Source organism: Seriola lalandi, unplaced genomic scaffold, assembly GCF_002814215.2.
Source record: "Seriola lalandi dorsalis isolate HSWRI2012SDOR001 ecotype SW California unplaced genomic scaffold, Sedor1 jcf7180002054487, whole genome shotgun sequence".
Lineage (NCBI taxonomy): Eukaryota > Metazoa > Chordata > Actinopteri > Carangiformes > Carangidae > Seriola > Seriola lalandi.
The window spans coordinates 577,355-594,859 of NW_019525040.1; the positions used below are offsets into that span (position 1 = coordinate 577,355).

The 17,505-nt window shown below is 39.8% G+C and overlaps 1 protein-coding gene across 1 annotated transcript; it reads left to right on the forward strand.

The window, feature by feature from the left end:
• Nucleotides 1–27: 27 nt before the first annotated feature.
• pik3r6a (phosphoinositide-3-kinase regulatory subunit 6a) lies at nt 28–16,868 on the forward strand. The gene is made up of 6 exons (XM_023412781.2): nt 28–400; nt 6,088–6,208; nt 9,869–9,942; nt 10,337–10,451; nt 12,257–12,327; nt 13,385–16,868. Exons 1-6 carry the CDS (start codon nt 322–324, stop codon nt 13,495–13,497), a joined length of 573 nt encoding a protein of 190 aa, XP_023268549.1. The 5' UTR covers nt 28–321; the 3' UTR covers nt 13,498–16,868.
• Nucleotides 16,869–17,505: the final 637 nt, after the last annotated feature.

Sequence of the window (17,505 nt, forward strand, 5' to 3'; positions counted from 1 at the left end):
GTGCACTGCTGTGCTGTAACTGTGTCCAGTGGCCACCAGATAGCGGTAGTTAGTTACTATCCAAGCAGCTCGGGGATTGGTTACCACAGGGAGCTTCTTGTGCGCTGCTCACACACAGACACCTGCCAGAGCTGCTGGGCACCGGTGGAACATCTTGCTCTCTCTGCCTCTGCAGGTTGGTGACTGACTGGCGATGACTCAGTGAAATACGGCAACAAACTGAGACTGCAAGACCCTCCCCTGTAGTTTTCTTTGCTGTTTACCAGCCGCAGCAACTGGAAGAGGGAAAAGAAGAGAAGAGCTGCTTGTGCTGCTGGACCAATGGAGAAGAGGCGAGGATCTTTTCATCAGTACGGTTCACTGGAGCACACTGAATGGAGCAGAGACACCAACAAACCAGGTTATCTAAACCAACAAACACTGCACTATTATTACTTGTTGATCCATTGACTGACTTCAAAGTCACCTTTCTGTATGTATTTGGAATCTGCAGTAAATGTTCCTAATGTCACTGTGCCTAAAGTTCACATTAATATCAGAAATGTTACTATATTAAGGATTACTATAGTTCTTATAATAGATCTTTTCTACTTTTATAGTTTTCCTTATAATTAATAGAACCTAATGGAACCAATCAATGTATTTTTCTAGTTGCAGTACAGGTTAGTAGCTCTTAAATGTCAAGAATCCACAGGTGTCTGTTCTTCTAGTGGGTGGGTGTGTGTGTGTGTGTCTGTGTGTCTTGTGTAAGAGTGTTCAAGAGTAAAGTGAGGGTCCATAACAAGCCCATCAAATAATGAAAAATGAGCCATGTGGGACACTGCATCTCAGCATGAGTGTTATAATAATGTTCCTCATAAGTCCAAACTGTGATGTCTCATTTTTCAAAGATATAAACCAGAGAAAAGCAAGAAGCTGTAAGTAGAGAATGGTTGACTTTTTAGCTGAAAAAATTACATAAACAATTAATTTGTTATCAATATAGTTGCTAATTGATTTTTGTTTTAGCTGGTTTCCTCTATATTAATTATGATCATTGCTTTCCTATATGATAACGGAGTAAATAAAAAACAATCTATGACGTGCACTGATGTGACCAGTCAGGTGGGAAGTTTTCTGTTAAGCCCTATATCTGTTTTTTTCCTCTACACTGCATGATTTCACTCCTTCCTCTTTTCCTTCCCACCCCTGGTCCACTCATTCTCCTCATCCCTCCTTACTTCTGCCTTTTGGTCTCTAACTTGGCTGATCTGTCTGTCAGTATGCTGTTCTACCTCATTAGGCATAAAGCACATTGTGCCAGTGTAAAAAGATACTTGGAGCTGAAGCAAAGACTGTAAATTGAGCTCATGATGTAATTCACATCTTCAGGGGCTTATATAAAAAGAGGGGCAGGATATGAGAAATGTGAGGTGAAATGAGTGGGGGGAGAAAGATATGAAAAATGTTAACTGTGAGAGAGTGAGAAAATTGGGGAAAAAGTGTAAAGGAGGGAACATTTCAGAGAGGTGTAGTGATGAGTCATAACTGCTCAGTGGCAGAATAACCTGTCCTAGAGAGCCTCTGCAGCAGAACATGTTGTCTCTAACAATGTTAGAATACACTAAACAACACTTATGACATCATATTGTAAGTCTTCTTGAAAATAACACATCTGAACCCAGCTCCCAGTTTAAGTCCACTGCATGGGAATTCACAGTCAGTGAAGCTTGCCTATGTTTTTTGGCAGGGATACATGTGGTGAATGTATGAACAATAATGTGTGTGTGTGTGTGTGTGTGTGCCTGCTGGTAATAGCTGAGATGTGATGATGTGTCAGCAGCAGATCCAGTTTTTAAGGCACAACATTTCATCTCTTCTATAAATGAGGTGTTACCGCTCATGAACAATCACAAATGACTTTACATCTGTAATGTAATGAGTATGCAGTGTAAATACAGTGTGCATTTCAAGATAAGAAGACAGAGAGTGGAGGAGTAGCTTTCTTTCGTTGTGGCTTTCTCAAACTCAGATATACCTAACCTAACCCTAATTCTAACCTTAAGCTTTATACCAAAGTCTTAACCTTCAAACAGTCATTTGAAGTTGTGAGGACTGCACAATATGTGTTCATAATGCAAACATGTCCTCACAACAATACAAAACCGATTTAGTCCTCACAAAGATAATGATACAAACCAACACACACACACACACACGCAATGCAATCTGCCACCAAAGACAGCAGATATGTGTACACGCTTCTGCACTAGCTTACCCTGGTCTCACTATTTATTCCTTTTTTCTTATTGTAAATCAGCATCAATTCTGATTCATATATTTTGTTTTGGACATGCATTATGCCAATTAAATAAAGCCTCTGTGACTATAGCATGAGTCAGACACTTTGCTCTATCTCTGTAAGATAGACACACAGACCTTTTTCACAGCAGAGATTTACTTTTCTTATTATAGCGGAGAAGCACAGGTGGAACTAATTAACAATTATTGCAAAGTGAGGCAGCAATTAACAGTTATGGGTCACACCTGTGTTTGACAAGGCAAAGTGTCTGCTGTGTAAAACTTGTTCGTCAAGTAACACTATTTGCTTATGGTTTAGGCAACTAAATTCACCTTCAAAGTTAGTTAGGTATAAGGCCAGGTATAGGCAGATAAAACAATTTGATGGAGATTAAATTCACTGGATCTGGTGAGTTGTTTTGTTATGTATTTGCTTTTTATGTTGGAAACAAAAAGTCTCTATTTTATATGGTTGCTTTATCTGAGCTAAGGTTATTTATTTTTCACACTGAAGGTGTAAATGGTTTTGCCAGTTGACCTTCTATGACCGTCAGCCAACAGCATGTTGAATAAATGACTGACATGCTGGGATAAAATGCTTTTATCACTTTCTCAACATGAATCATGAGAAGATTGATGCCACCCCCAGGTCTATGCATTAATATGATGCTGGAGCAGGGTTGTAGTTCACCTAGTTAAGCGTGAAGACTGAAAGCAGGGGGAAACAGCTAGCGTAGCCTAGCCTAGCCCAAATATTTTTTTTTTAAATTACATCAACTGACATCTATAAAGCTCACGATTCACACGTATCTTGTTTGCTTGATTTGAACGAAAACAAAAATGTAAAAAGAGAGATTGTTCTTGGGGGACTCATGAGCTTCTGTGCAGTGTTTCCGCTGGTTGCCTTGCAACCCGGCTGACAACCAGACTCCGAGCTTGGTGTTTGCCAAGAAACTCGAAATTTTAACTTTTTTTTGTGTATGGATTCAACAAAAGAGATACAATGTCTTAACTAGTGAGCTTTCGATGTGTTGGTTTTTGCACAGTGGACAGAGGCTCCATACTTAGGGTACATGAGACATTTTAATCTTCTCATTTTACTCTCAGCAATAAAGTGAATGAGCATATTTCCAGAGATGTACAATTAGGAAGAAGCCACAGATACAACCATTCAAAATTCAGTCTCCACTTTTTTGAACAAGAAACAATATTTTAACTTAATGGTCTTAGAAATCAGGTTTATCTGCAACTTTACTGTGCATTGTATTGTAATTGTACTCTTTCATTAACATTGGTAACAGTTTAATACTCACTGCAACAGTTCACTTATTGCTTTCTCCTCTAAGGTGTCAAGGTTGTCTTGATGCTACACTGACGTCAGCCAGATTTGTCATAGCGACAGAGTACCGAGTGTTTATGTGAAGATGTCTGTCTGTACTTCAGCATCCTTTTATGTCTGTCACACAAAGCAGACTATAGGTGCAAGCCCCCAAACAAAGCCTTAATGCCAGTCTATGTAAACAGGCAATTATCACCAAGCATGGTTGATGCTTCCCACAGTATTTTTACTCCTACCCTGAAGTCATACAAGCCAAGTCTGACTTCTCTTCTATTCTGCCTTTGTTCAAGCTGGTGCAGAGGACATGTCTTCACTGTGCTTTGAACCCAGTAAAGCTCTACCCTCCCCACGGCTAAATGTGACTCGCATTGAGAAATTACATACTAGAGCTCTACTAAGTAATGGTGTGTATATATAAAGAGGGTTTAAGGGCCACAGGAGGAGCCAGGGACTGTCTGTCAGTGGTGGTACTGGTACCTCCCTGGTTATGTCTGTCTCAGCCCCCATGTGGTGCAGCACTCTGCAGGGAAGTGACAGTTATCCAGGATTACAGTGCTAAATGGAACAATTGAAGAGTAGGCAGATGTGATTATCTCCAATTGTAAAATCGTGACTGAGGACGTATTTGGATTTCAGGGTAAATAATCTAATGTATGTATTTTGATGTGCATGTCTAAAAAAAAAAAAGCATTTTCAGGTGGTTGCAGGTGAATATTTGATTCATCCGCTTGCTGGTTTATTAGATTCTAGTGCAAGCTGTTTCTGCTTCTCACAGTTTGAGCAGTTACACTGTGTGAAATGCCTTGATGTCCTTTCATCACACAAATAGTTCCACGGACCTTGGGACGGATTCATTAAAAAGTATTACACAGTTGTTTGGAGCAAGCCTTCACATGGTTGTAAATAGTGGCTGAGATAAATCCAGCAAACATGGTATCATTTTACATAATTTGCTTTATTGTAGATTGAGGATTTTTTTTCAAGAAATGTCTGCTTTATTTGAAAGGATGCAGTTAACAGGAGAAGCACAAGGAGCGGTGTGTTGAGCAACATGCGTAAAGAAACAGATTTAAACACAGCATCATTAATGTTACTGTTCACCAAGCCACCGAGGCTCCCTCTGTGCAGGATGTGATTATTTAATTGCTTGAAAGCAGAGCTGCTGTGTGTGAAAGAGAATATTCCTACAGGGATTACTTACTACCATCTAATTATTCTGCAGAAGAAGAAAGAGCCCATTCTGTTATTTCTATGAACATGTGGTACTGTAGGCTGAAATTATTTGATGGCATGGTACTTTTATTTTATGTCTTTTGATTACTCCTGAGACAAAGTATTAGCTGCAGTACATATATTCTAATCCTAATTCTAAACCTTGTTTTGGGTCATGATGAAATTCATTTTTGTGAAGTCTTAATTTAATGTTGTACCACAGTCATACTGCAACCTGCAATGCTGAATATAAAATCACTATTTAAGTAATTAGAGACAGCGCAAATTAACCTGCCTCTTGATTACATTGATTACTAAGACTAAAAATGTGTTTTGGGAGCTGGGCTGCAACTAACAATTACTTTTATTATAGTTTATCAATTAATTTTTTACTCTATCAATCAGTTGCTTAGTCTGTAACTTCCCCACAACTAACCCAGAGGTGATGTCTTGGAATGTGTGTTTTGTCCAAACAACTGACCAAAACCTAAAGAAATTCAACTTACCTTTATATGACACGTTAACAATTAAAGCTATGATTAAAATTGTTTCCAAGTAATTATCTGTCAGTTGATTAATTAAGTATTTAGCAAATTGTTTCTGCTCTAGTTGGGAGAGACTTTTCGATCTAATTCTGTGCGTTCTTGACGGTGATTACACCAGGTCTTTAAATTTTGCTGAAAGATTGACACTAAATGAGTGAACAGTGCTGGCAGACAGGACTGCAGTGTGTACTCGAGAGAGGCTTATTTCCTGGGCTGACCCACCAACCTGGGTGTCGGTAATTAATCCATTTGTGTGTGTGTGTGTGTGTGTGTGTGTGTGTGTGTGTGTGTGTGTGTGTGTGTGTGTGAGAGAGAGAGAGAGAGAGAGAGAGAGAGAGAGAGAGAAAGCAGCCATTTGAGTCGTGCCAAATCCTGACACATGGTAATTTGGCTGTGACGGTCTGCTCTGCTCCTCATCAAGCAGCAATTTCAAACCACATCTGCTGCAGCTGTTTGTACAGTTTAGAAAAAATTCAGATTCATATGCAGTTATTGTTCTGCAGTGTCAGAGTAGATCATTTTTAAAAGCTCCTGAGTGTGTATGTGTCTGCATGTATACCTGTATTGTATTTTCCAGTATGTTGAAGAAGTGCAAACTAATAATAATAAAGAAAAGAGTCTAAATGCACTTGAATGTTTCTATTGTGTGTGTGCCAGACATTTTTTCTTTTATAACACTGGCCCTTCTCTCCCTTTCTCTCTCTCTCTCAGAGGACGACGTGGTGTCCATGGCGGACTCTACCATCACTGTGGATGACATTGAGGGGGAGCTCTTTAAGATTGAGAGGATCAGAGATGTCCTGGTCAGGAGGGAGTCAGAGCTCAGATACATGTGAGTGACTTAACAACAACAGCACTGCTTTCACTTGGTGTCTTTAGTGTATTAGCTGAAATGAGGTTTGAAAAAGAAACAACACATTAAGTAATAGCAACACAGATCCCTTTATAGTAGATAAGTGAATACAATATTATGTTCAATGCTGGTATGATTTTGATTAAGTTTAAAGATTCAAGTTTAAGATCATGTATTTTGAAAATGTGCTATGGCCTGCTCACAGCACATCAGAAAATATGATTAATGAATAGATGAAAGCTGGAGCTCTGCTATTATCAGATATTTACTGCCTGTGGGGAAAAAAAACATCAAGAGAAAAGACCACTTTGTTACGTAATGTAGTCTTTATATAATGTACAATGGCCATAATGTACTCCCTCCCCGCGCTGCCATCATCTTAACCAGACACAGACGCACTAGCTTCTGCTTTTGTCTAGGTGCCCTCAATGGCCCATAATTCCAATTATTAGCCAGAGACCCAATATAAGACAAGGCCACATATAAAGAAGAATTTCAAAAAATCCAAATAGTAATATAATAATATTGTATTATCATAATATTATTCATAATCTCACTCTGTTAACGTTGGTCTGCTTATTGTAAGGTCCCTCTCCTACAACTCTTTTATTTGCCAGGATTATATCATCACTAACAAAATTCACGTTTTTATGAGAAATATGTCTTGTGACTCTGTCCCCCTAAACATTGTTGAATCTTTAGGGCCACACTCATGATCCTTCTCACATGGTATTTCAACAGACAGTACTATGCAAGGATGTTAGTCAAATGCATAATGTTCTGTGGTCCAAAATAATCTGACTAATAACAAACCTAACCCTGTATGCTCTCACAGTTTTAAATACTTCCTCTGCAGCCACATTCACAGATGCTTTCCTGTCTTCCTTAGTTGACATTGGCTTAAGTCAAGACTCTGACACAGTCTTAAAAAATGTAATAGTACTCGCACCCAAATCTTGGACCAAATTGCTTTTAAGTAGAAAAAAATCCTCTAAAGTTTCCCTGCCATGGATAACTTACCGCACACATGCCCTGAAGAGGGGCTGTTGCAGGGCAGAGCAGAAGTGGAAAGCCTCTAAACTGAAAATGCACTTTTAGTAAAGAGATTAAAAATGCCAGAGCAAGATTTTTTTTGGACCTTATCAAAAAGAACAGACACAACCAGGACTTTGTTTAATGTGTTAACCATTCCACAGAGGCTCCTCTAAATGTTAATGTGGACTCCCCTGAGAATTGTGAAGAATTTTTAACTTTTTTTGTCAACAGAGGCTCCAGCTTCAGAATGATACAATATCTGTGGACACTCTCACAGAGGTGTTTAATAAAATGAAGTCCACACCGTGTGTTCATGACATCCTGCCTGTGAGATTTTTGAAGGGAGTACTGTATATGGATCTCTCTTTGGACCCAAACTCCAATGATAATTTCAAAATAAATTTACAAACTGCCCTTTCTGTCCAAGGTTTTATATGTGAGATTTCATTCTTATGCAGACAACACTCAATTGTACCTGTCATTTAACCCTAATGAAACTTAACAAATGAATATACTCAGTGAATGTATCCTTGACTTCAAATACCGGATTGCTCAGAACTTCCTGAAGCTAAACAATGTAAAGAGTCGGGTAATACTTATATCTCAAAGCACCTGGGCTCTTTGTCTCAAAATGTAACAGATAGCTGTAAAAATCTTGCTGTCACCTTTGATATCCACCCTCAGCTTGAACAAACATGTCAACACAGTTGTCTAGTCTAGTTTTCTGCAGCTCAGGAGATTCTACAAGATCAGTACAATTTTATCCAGTAGAAGTCGAGAAACTTCATACTTCATTCATACATGCTTTCATTTCCTCTCGTTTGGACCACTGTGATCCTTTTTAGACAGGACTTGCATTTAAGAACATCTCAGATCTTCTGACCCCAATACGTGCCCAGTCGCAACCTGAGGTCCTCAGCCAAAGCTCTGCTAGCCATTCCACAATCTTAGCTAAAGACCAAGGGCGACTGGGCCTTCTCTGTTTGGGCCCCTTCTCTTTGGAATAACCTCCCTGATGAGATTAGACTGGCAAGCTCCCTATCTTCTTTTAAATCTTTCTTAAAGTCACATTTGTATTGGTGTATTTTTAAATGGCTTAGAGTCTGAATTTACTTTTAACTTTTTAAAACCTACAATTTTACTAAGTCATTCTCCTGATTTCTTTTTTTATTGATTATTTGAATTGTTTACCCATTCCATTTCATTTTACTTTTAATCATTATTATCATCATCAGTATTCTTCCTGCACTTCATGATTTACATCCACTGTCAAATTTCAGTGCCAGGAAATACTGTGCCAATATGTGGCAAGGTGGAAAGCATGGGTGTGGCGGTCAGGGTGGTGAGTGAGGGTATACGTGTCTGACTTCCAAGCAGGGACTGGGGTTTGTTCCTGTCCCAGACCTGGTTTGTTTTTATACCTTGACCATAATCTTAGCCTTAAGAAATGCTACTGTGAAAAACCTCGTTATTTGACTGATTCAGTTAATTTATCAGTCAAAACAGTGATACACTGATACTTTGTCAAGCCAGAACAATCCATAGAACAGAAGCTACAGCCTCACAGGAGAACTAGGAGAACTTCAGGCTTTCCTTACAGAGAGCAGTTCAAATCATTTAAACCATCTTTTCATACCAGGTTGCACCTTGGTATCTGACACACATCTCCTAGCAGCACTGCCCTCTATTCTCTCCCCACATTTCTTTTCATCACAGCCCAAGCTGGCCCCCATTAAAATTTCAATGGCTTTACCTTTGCTTCGGCTAAGCAGGCTAATGCATGGATATTTATTCATCTACTCCCCTGAAAGATAGGCAGTAACACTGCTCAGATAGCAGAGGGAATGGGGGGAGTGACGTGTATTGAGTAGCAAGCAAGAGTCAAGCAGATAAAGTGGGAGAATGAGGGAATGGAGGAGGAGGTGGAAGAAGGGAAGAAGACAGAGATAGAGAGTCACGATTTGAAGCACCTTCTTTTTTCTCTCTCTGTGGTCCACAAGCAAACAAATCCCTGGTTGTGTTTTCTTTTGTTAAGTTAAATAAAGTGTGTCATTTGTATTCCAGACCTCATGGCCATTTCTCCACCTACACGTCTGTGGAGAGCGTATTACATGACAGGTAGATGAGGCACGGTGGCGAGGCTCTCACTCTGCTGACACTGATGAATGTGTGTACTGTGTGTGAGTGAGTCTGACCCTGTGCTGTGTGTGCCGCATCTGTCCACAAAAAAAAGGTTCAGTTGCTGTGAAGCTGGGTCATGTGAGGCCCTCTCACTCCTTTAGGTGAAGGAAGGCACTGAGGGTCCTCCTCCCCACCCCAGTGTCAGTAATGATCCCCTGATTTGGATGGCCATTGAGAGAGAAAGCGCATGATGCACACAGAGTGAAAGCTATCTGGCTCTGAGTGCGCCACAGGGATTTCTCCTGTGTGAAATACAAGATCAATATCAAGCTTTCTCTGGTTGAATTTCATTTTCCCATTCAGTAGAGTCAAGATTTCACTCCTCGCCGCCCTTTAAAGTTGAAACTGAGTGATATGCAGCATGTGTACTACTTACATTAGTGATTGAGTGTGTGTTATTTTCCTAAAATCATGGCCATGCAGGATGGATGACATTCAGCTGTGCAAGGAGATCACTCGTCTGAAGAAGGAGCTGCACAAATTAGTGTCCATACCAGGTAAGAGTTAACACCTGTCTTCTCTTGATATTGATGGTTGTTGTTGGTTGACCAAAGCAGTAATCAGCAGCAGTAATAAGCAGCAATGAAATGGGAAATTAGGGTTTTTTGCTTTCTTGTCAAGAAAAGACCCGGTCTTCATGCTAAGCTAAGCTAATCATGTCCTGACTCTAGCTCCATACTTAATGTACAGACATGCGAGTGATCTTTTCACCTAGCTCTCAGCAAGAAAACACATAATTGTATTTCCAAACAAAAATATTTAGGATAGATTTCCATAAATAATTACACATTTTTTTATTTCCATACTGTTTGTTTAATACCCCATTATATTTGCAGGGACAATCTAGGACAAATACTATATTGTCAGATGTCTTCTGCCTTTGTGCTGCAGATAATGACAAGTCCAACGAGGACCGGCAGAAGGAAGAGGAACTTCTGCAGCAGATCCACAAGCTGGTTGAGACAAGAGACTTCCTGGTAGACGATGTGGAGTTTGAACGACTCAGGTATGCCTCTGCTTCTATGTTTTTTTTATTACAGCTTGCTAGGAGTCCATCAGTCATGTGTCACTATAGGTTGTGATTGAATAATTAAAAATGAGAGAAAAAAAAATGCAATCCTATTGCTCATACAAAGCCACCCGAGACAGAGGACAAGCAGTACCCATGCAGTCTCAGAGAATTCTTTGCCCAATCGTACAAACACTGATGTTCATCTACTGCAAATCACATCAAATCTGTCATTAACATAATGATCACCATAATGACTGATCAGGATCAGCTTGGGACATCACTGGTATATTCACTGATGCTGGCAAAGTTGTATCTCAGTTCAGTATCATGCATATGCATATTTCCACAAAGCCGCCCCACTTCACTCCATTAAAAACACTGGAACGTTTCCAAAGGCACAGCACTGAGAGGGAGTGAAACGCAGAGCGCACATCAGAGAGCCATTTCAATTAAAGATTTGTCAGTGTGCGTCAGTGAGCACTGCAAGAGGGGCTGCCATAGGTTAAAAAAAGAAATAAAAAACAGTTTGCATCTATTTTGGCATTTTTGAGATGCATCAAGCCTCGAAAAGTGTTGCTGCTGGCTGTGTTTTTTTCTCATGATGGAGATGAACAGAAGATATCTACATCCTGTCCAAACTTTCCTGCCACAACGGATCCATTCTGACACTCCCTCACCACGTTTCGCACAGCACAGCTATATGGGAAACAGTTAAAGTAGATTGTCTTGCACATTACATTTCCTTTCCTCTCCTTTAATTTAACATGGGCTTACTGTAGGTTGAACCTGTATTATGGAGGACTCTAGCAGTGGATGCAGCCGCTCTCTCAATTTTGAGATGTACTTGAAAAAGAACCACACATCCTCACAGGTTCTTTAACTTAGGCCTCTTGTCACTCACTTGTAATCTAATGTAAGCTGACGGCGGACAACCAGATGTGGTTTCTGTGGCATGTTTTTTTGTTTTGTTTTTTGTTTTCATTTTCTCTCCAGTCCAATTCTCAGACAGTAACAAACATAGTTAGCGTGTGTGAACAACACTTTGTGTTGGCAGCTGCCAGCATGCTGTGAAAGTGCTGAGGGGCTGCTGGGAAGGTGAGAGGCAGGAAGCAGGAGAGCAACAGTGGGGTAATGGATCGGTGGGAGAAGAGGATGTGACAGCGCTCAAGGCCATGTTATCCATGTTGATTAATATATAGAGATCTCTCTCTCTCTCTTTTGTTATTTCTTTTTTTTTTAACCCAGACTTGACATATTTCTCTCTGCAGTTTCCATGCTGTTTTTAATTTCGAAACACAGCAGATACTGTTACAATAAGCATTTGTTTCTGTAACACAACATAGTGTATTAAATATCAATATATAGCTGTGACATATCTTGTTCACATGTATAGCCCTGCACTAATCACAGTAATACTATTACTATTAGACAAAACATGGCTGCCAGATTTATTGAATGTATCAGTACAACCTCTCAGAGTAGATCTAATCTTTTCAAACTACATCAGATCTCTTATCTAGTAGGTGTCTAAGAAGAGAGGCAGTGGGGATTTAAATACCCCAGACACAATGGGAAATGTTCAGCCAGTATTTGTGGAGCAGAGGGCAAGCCCAGAGAGTGTGAACGAGAGATCATTTTTGACTTTTAGATTTGTATCATAACGGACTCTCATCTGGCTGTAGTTCTGCCAGCTCCTCGTTTGTGAAGGCAACAGAAGACTTTGATCTGTAATCTAAGTGCTTATGTATTCATGTATTTTCATGCATCATATATAAGTATTTTGTTTTGTATTTTTACAGGGAGAAAGAAGAGGATAAAGAAATGGCAGATTTCCTCAAGTCGAAATTCCCAAGAAATATGAAGAAGACAGGTATTGAAGAGAGTTGCAACTTTGTGCTGCATCAAAATATTGACAAGATTTAGAAAGAGAAATGTTTTTTTTGTTCAAGGTGTTTTTCTCCTCAGGGCTTTGACGGATGAACCATATACAGCCACTGACTGACTCATCATAAAACAGAAATTCGAGTATCGAGACTGTGCTTCAGAAAAAAAGATGCTTGTGCCTTTCTAAGAGAAGCCATTCATCATCTGAGCTGTTTTATGCATTGGCAGAGAGAGAGGAAGAGAGAGAGAGCATCAGAATCAAAAACATAAATTGTCTCTTGCCAAAAACTTAATACAATAGACTACATCAATGCTATGTCAGTCCGTACATCTGTCCGTCCGTCTGTCCCATTCTCGTGGACACCATATCTCAGAAATGCCTCAAGGGAACTTCACTAGGGTTCCAGGATGTACTGATTCGAGGGGGTCAAAGGTCAAAGGTCACAGTGACCTCACACAACCTCACCCGCCTCTTGACTACGATATTTCAGTAACGACTTGAAGGAGCTTCTTTAAATTTGGCACAAACATTCAAGGTCAAGGTCAGTGACCTCACAAAATGCGGTTTTGGCCTTGTGAACGTGATATCTCTGTAACACCTTGAGGGAATTTTGTCAAATTTGGTAAAAACGTTCATCTAGACTCAAGGACAAACTAATTAGAATTTAGTGGCTAAAAGTCAAACCTCAAAGGTCAAGTTCATGGTGACATCACCAAACATGGTTTTGGCCTTATGAACACAATATCTCTGTAATGCCATGAAGGAACTTCTTTAAATTTGGTACAAACATTCACTTGGACTCAAGGTCAAAGGTCAAGGTCACAGTGACCTCAGAAAACACTTTTACACCATTACTCAAGACGTAACAGAAGAAATTATGACAAAATTTCACACAAATGTTTAATATTTTATATGACTCTGGATAAACAGTGATGTAACCTGAAACTAGTCTGAGTGGCGGAGGCATAGAACCGCAAGGCGGTAATTGTAGTTTGAAGAATATTTCCTCTGCTCCTCTAAGTGTGATTTCTCTGTGCTCCAGGTGTACCAACCAAACGGGTGCCATCCAGGGCTCAACAGACCTCTTCTCCCTTCACCAAGACAGGCCTCACCCTGCTGAAAGAGTGCTGTGGCTTCACATGCTCCATCATGTAGACTGGAGCCAACATGGAGAGCCCGACTGTCGGGCTCGTTCAGGGGTCGCAAACCAAAAACGGCCCTTCCACAGGAGTCAGTATTTCCAGTTTCAACTTTTCAATCTGAGAAAGACTTTGAAACATGGACGAAGCAGTACAGGCGAGGATTTCCCAGAGGAGGGACATAGGATGTTGCAAAATTGATGTGGTGTGTTTTTAATCCCGAGACCTAAGTTTGTCCTCTGTTGGATCTGTTTGTCTCTTTCTCTCTTTCACTGGATTTCATGTCTGATTTTATTTCGTCTGTCTCTGCTCTCCACATCTCTCATCCAATTTCTGTTTTTATTTTTGCTCTTGTTAATTACCACTGCTCAGCCAACATCTTCTGATGAACAGTTTCCAAGAGGAGCATCCTTAACACATCGTATTTATTTCTCATTTTCTCTCTTTAACATGGTTTGAAAGAAGCACAAGTCAGGCATGTATAATGTATATACTAATTGGTTTCAACTAGCATGACACACCTATTAGTTTTATATTTAAAGACTTCACTGAGCTCTGATAACTGTCAGTGCTCATTAAAAAAGTAGCTGTTCTGCAGGAGTCAGCAGGCCAGTCTAGACACACTGCTGGAACTTTATAATTAGCCTTACTGAGATAACACTAATGAAACTGACATTAATCTGGAGTTATGTTAGGATGAAGTTGCCTGTGATCTGACTCCAACCGAATGGGTATGACCTTTTGAAATGTGGTGGTTTGTGAAGAAAGAACGGATGTCTCATACTGCTCCATTTCCCTTTAAGAATAGTTAACTAATATTTATTAATGTCTGCCTTTTTATGTGTTCCAGTATTTTTCCATCAGCCACAAGCTTTAGGCTGTAGTGTTTTTTTTTTTTTTTTTGCAAAAGATCATTGAAAATCATCATACAATACAATTTTTGAGAGGGTTTCTTTCTTTGCCAACCCTCACTACTACTTTTTCTCCATTCCTGCTTCAGTATTTCATTAGATATTTCTGATGAGTATTCAACACTGAGGGAACTAACAAATTGACAGCAGAAGGGATGATAGTGATTGTAGTGTTGTGTGGGGACACATACAGTATTAAAACATGCACACGTATCTATATGGTACTAAATGCACATGAGCAAACCACTGAATCTGCAGATATAGACAACTTCCACATGAATTAGTCAGTCTTAACTCATTGCTCTCAGTTTGGCATCATCCATATGCATGTTTCCACAAACTATGTGGCTTGGCACTCAACTGATACTGCAGACAACTAGACCTCATATATACAGGATATATATATGTATATATATATATATATATATATATATATATATATATATACATATATCACTCCAGTGATGAGGACAGGCATCATACAATCACAAAGGCACACTTGACGGTCTTTTGAGAGGGTACTTTGTGTTGGCCAGGGGCAAAGCTGTAGTGCCCACTTATATATTTGTTACCACCCCAATTCAAGCCAGTGGCTCATACATCCAAGACGTCGGGCATGGGGATGTAGTGGCCAATCAAACTAGCAGAGCAGATCTTGGTGTTGCCAAGAAGAATAGTCGCCATAGCAACCATGTATATCCCATATCTTTACAATTAGACAACAAGGAAGGTTGGATGGATTGGAGTTGGATGAGACTTGATAGGTGTGACAAAAAGAAATACTTTACTACTATTATTGTTGCCTAATGAAAGAAAAAAAAACAGGAAGCAGAATAATTGATCTCCATAATTGATCCTCTGAATCCCTTTCACCCCCTTTTAGGGAAACTAAGAACACAACATCATCATAGCTGCTAGATGAGACATTTCTCAATGGATCACTCAGTTTGTGTCCCAGGCCTTGTTGGAGCATTTTTATTTTTATTTTTTTGTGTTTTTTTTTTTATGGTTTGTTCCCAACTACTCCTTGTGATGGATGTATACATGGATACAGCTGTCTCTTTTGATCAATCATTGGATCTTTTGATATTCAGTCTCAACGCTGTCACAGAGGCTCTGGGTCACACATCACCCAGCAACCGTATCTGGTGCCGTCATGGAGGTTCACAGGGGAATGTGTGACAGTAATGTTGAAATACTGGATAACAGCCATGGCAGAAAAACAACAGATGCTGCACCAGGAGAAGATTCTTTCTCTTATATGGTTGTGTGTTAGTTATATGTGAGAAGAGTTTAATACTTTCATGAAGATGATGACAGTGGAAACCATTTTGCCCAAACAAAACTAGCCTGTATTTGTAATATGCCTTGTAAAAGACAGTAACGGTTAGTTGACCAGGTGCAAACTTAAAAATACATAAATTTCATCATCTCAGGCATGAATACTGAAATGAATGATTATGCATTCATGTCTGTTCCTACGATTGAGCCGCAGACTGAATAAATATAGCTCTTTGCCCTAAAGAGGATCATCATCTGATCAGTAATTATTTTTTGTGAAGAGGCTTTGCGTGTGGGACATATTTCTGCTCCTCAGTTTTCACATTTAGACATGAAACCAGCTGTTCACAGCAGCTGAGGGGAGTGTTACACCCCCTGACAGTGCTGTGTGCGAGTCAAGCAAGGATTCAAGAAATCTTCTGTGGAAAATGCTTAGAAACATGGAACAGACCACGTAGCCTCTGAAGGAGAGACACGGTGTCGCAGTAGGAGAGGGTCAGGGAGAGAAAACGAAAGAAGAAGAGAGGCTGAAGTGGCCGCAGCAGGGTAGATGAAGAGAAAGCGAGTGGGAGGGCACAGAGTTGGGAGGGGGGGGTCTAATCTTCAGTGTGAGTCATCCTTAGCGGAAACACTGTGAGTTTCCACAAGGGCAGCTCTCAGTGAACGCAACGTGAAAAGGGCAGGACTGTCATTCAAACACCATAATCCTGCACAGCTCTGTGTGCATACGGAGAGAAAGTACAAATGTGTCCGCGTGTGTGTGTGTGTGTGTGTGTGTGTGTGTGTGTGTGTGTGTGTGTGTGTGTGTGTGTGTGTGTGCAAAAAATAAATGAGAAAGAAAACGTGTTAGTGTGTGCAGTATGTGTACCTGTGCTTAATTGTGTGCCGGGAGTGTAAGACGAGGGCGATAACGAGAGGTACAGTAGCTGTCACTGCTTTGTTACTATGGTTACTATGACTTGATGGTATACTCGTGCTTCTTGTTTCATTTGGTTGTGCCATGTAATAAACTCTGCTCCAATCTAACGCAAGGCTGCATGTTGCTGTAGAACTGCTAGGGGACGACTATAAGAACCCGTTTTTATAATGATCAGGGTTCTTAAATCTGTAATGAAATAAATTCAATCTTCAATTGTGTCTCATTCTCATTCTCACACATGGACTGACCAGTCAAATAAATATGTTTCTGTAAGTGCCACATGTCACTGACCTGCATTTGGGAATTGAAAATGCTGCAAACTATTAAAGGTAGCTGAACAACTCCACAGAAACTGACAAAATATTTTAAGTATATTAAGTTTTAAAATGAAAAATGTGACAGCATAGTATAGAGTGCACTTATTTACTTTTATTAAATTAATCAACAGCACAATTGTCTTCAATCTTCTTCAGCAAGGAAGCAAATTAATGTATTTCCCCCAAAAAAAACAATGCTTTTATTTACACCTTATTTTGAAATACTTCTGTCCATAATCAGTAAAATATAGCTAAACTCAAAATGCTCTTTTTGTTTTTCCTTAAAAGACCTTTTCTTGATTTTGATATTATACTGTATATGTATGCATACTCACGTCTCAAAGGCTTTTCAGTTCTCAGCTTGAAATGAGATGATTGTCAGTTTTGAGGGTTATTATCAAAGTAGCTGTCAAAGTAGGTGATGCAAGTTTCTGGCTGCACAAATAAGAAAAAGAGCTCTAAGAGAAAATCCTTTTTTTAAGTTTTCAGAGCTGAGTTTGAAGCTCAGGAGGCATCAGTGGCCTGGGGGGGGGTCTCTATTTTATCTCTGATGCTGAGTTTGACTGACACTCCTCTGTCACTGTGGGGGGGGGGGG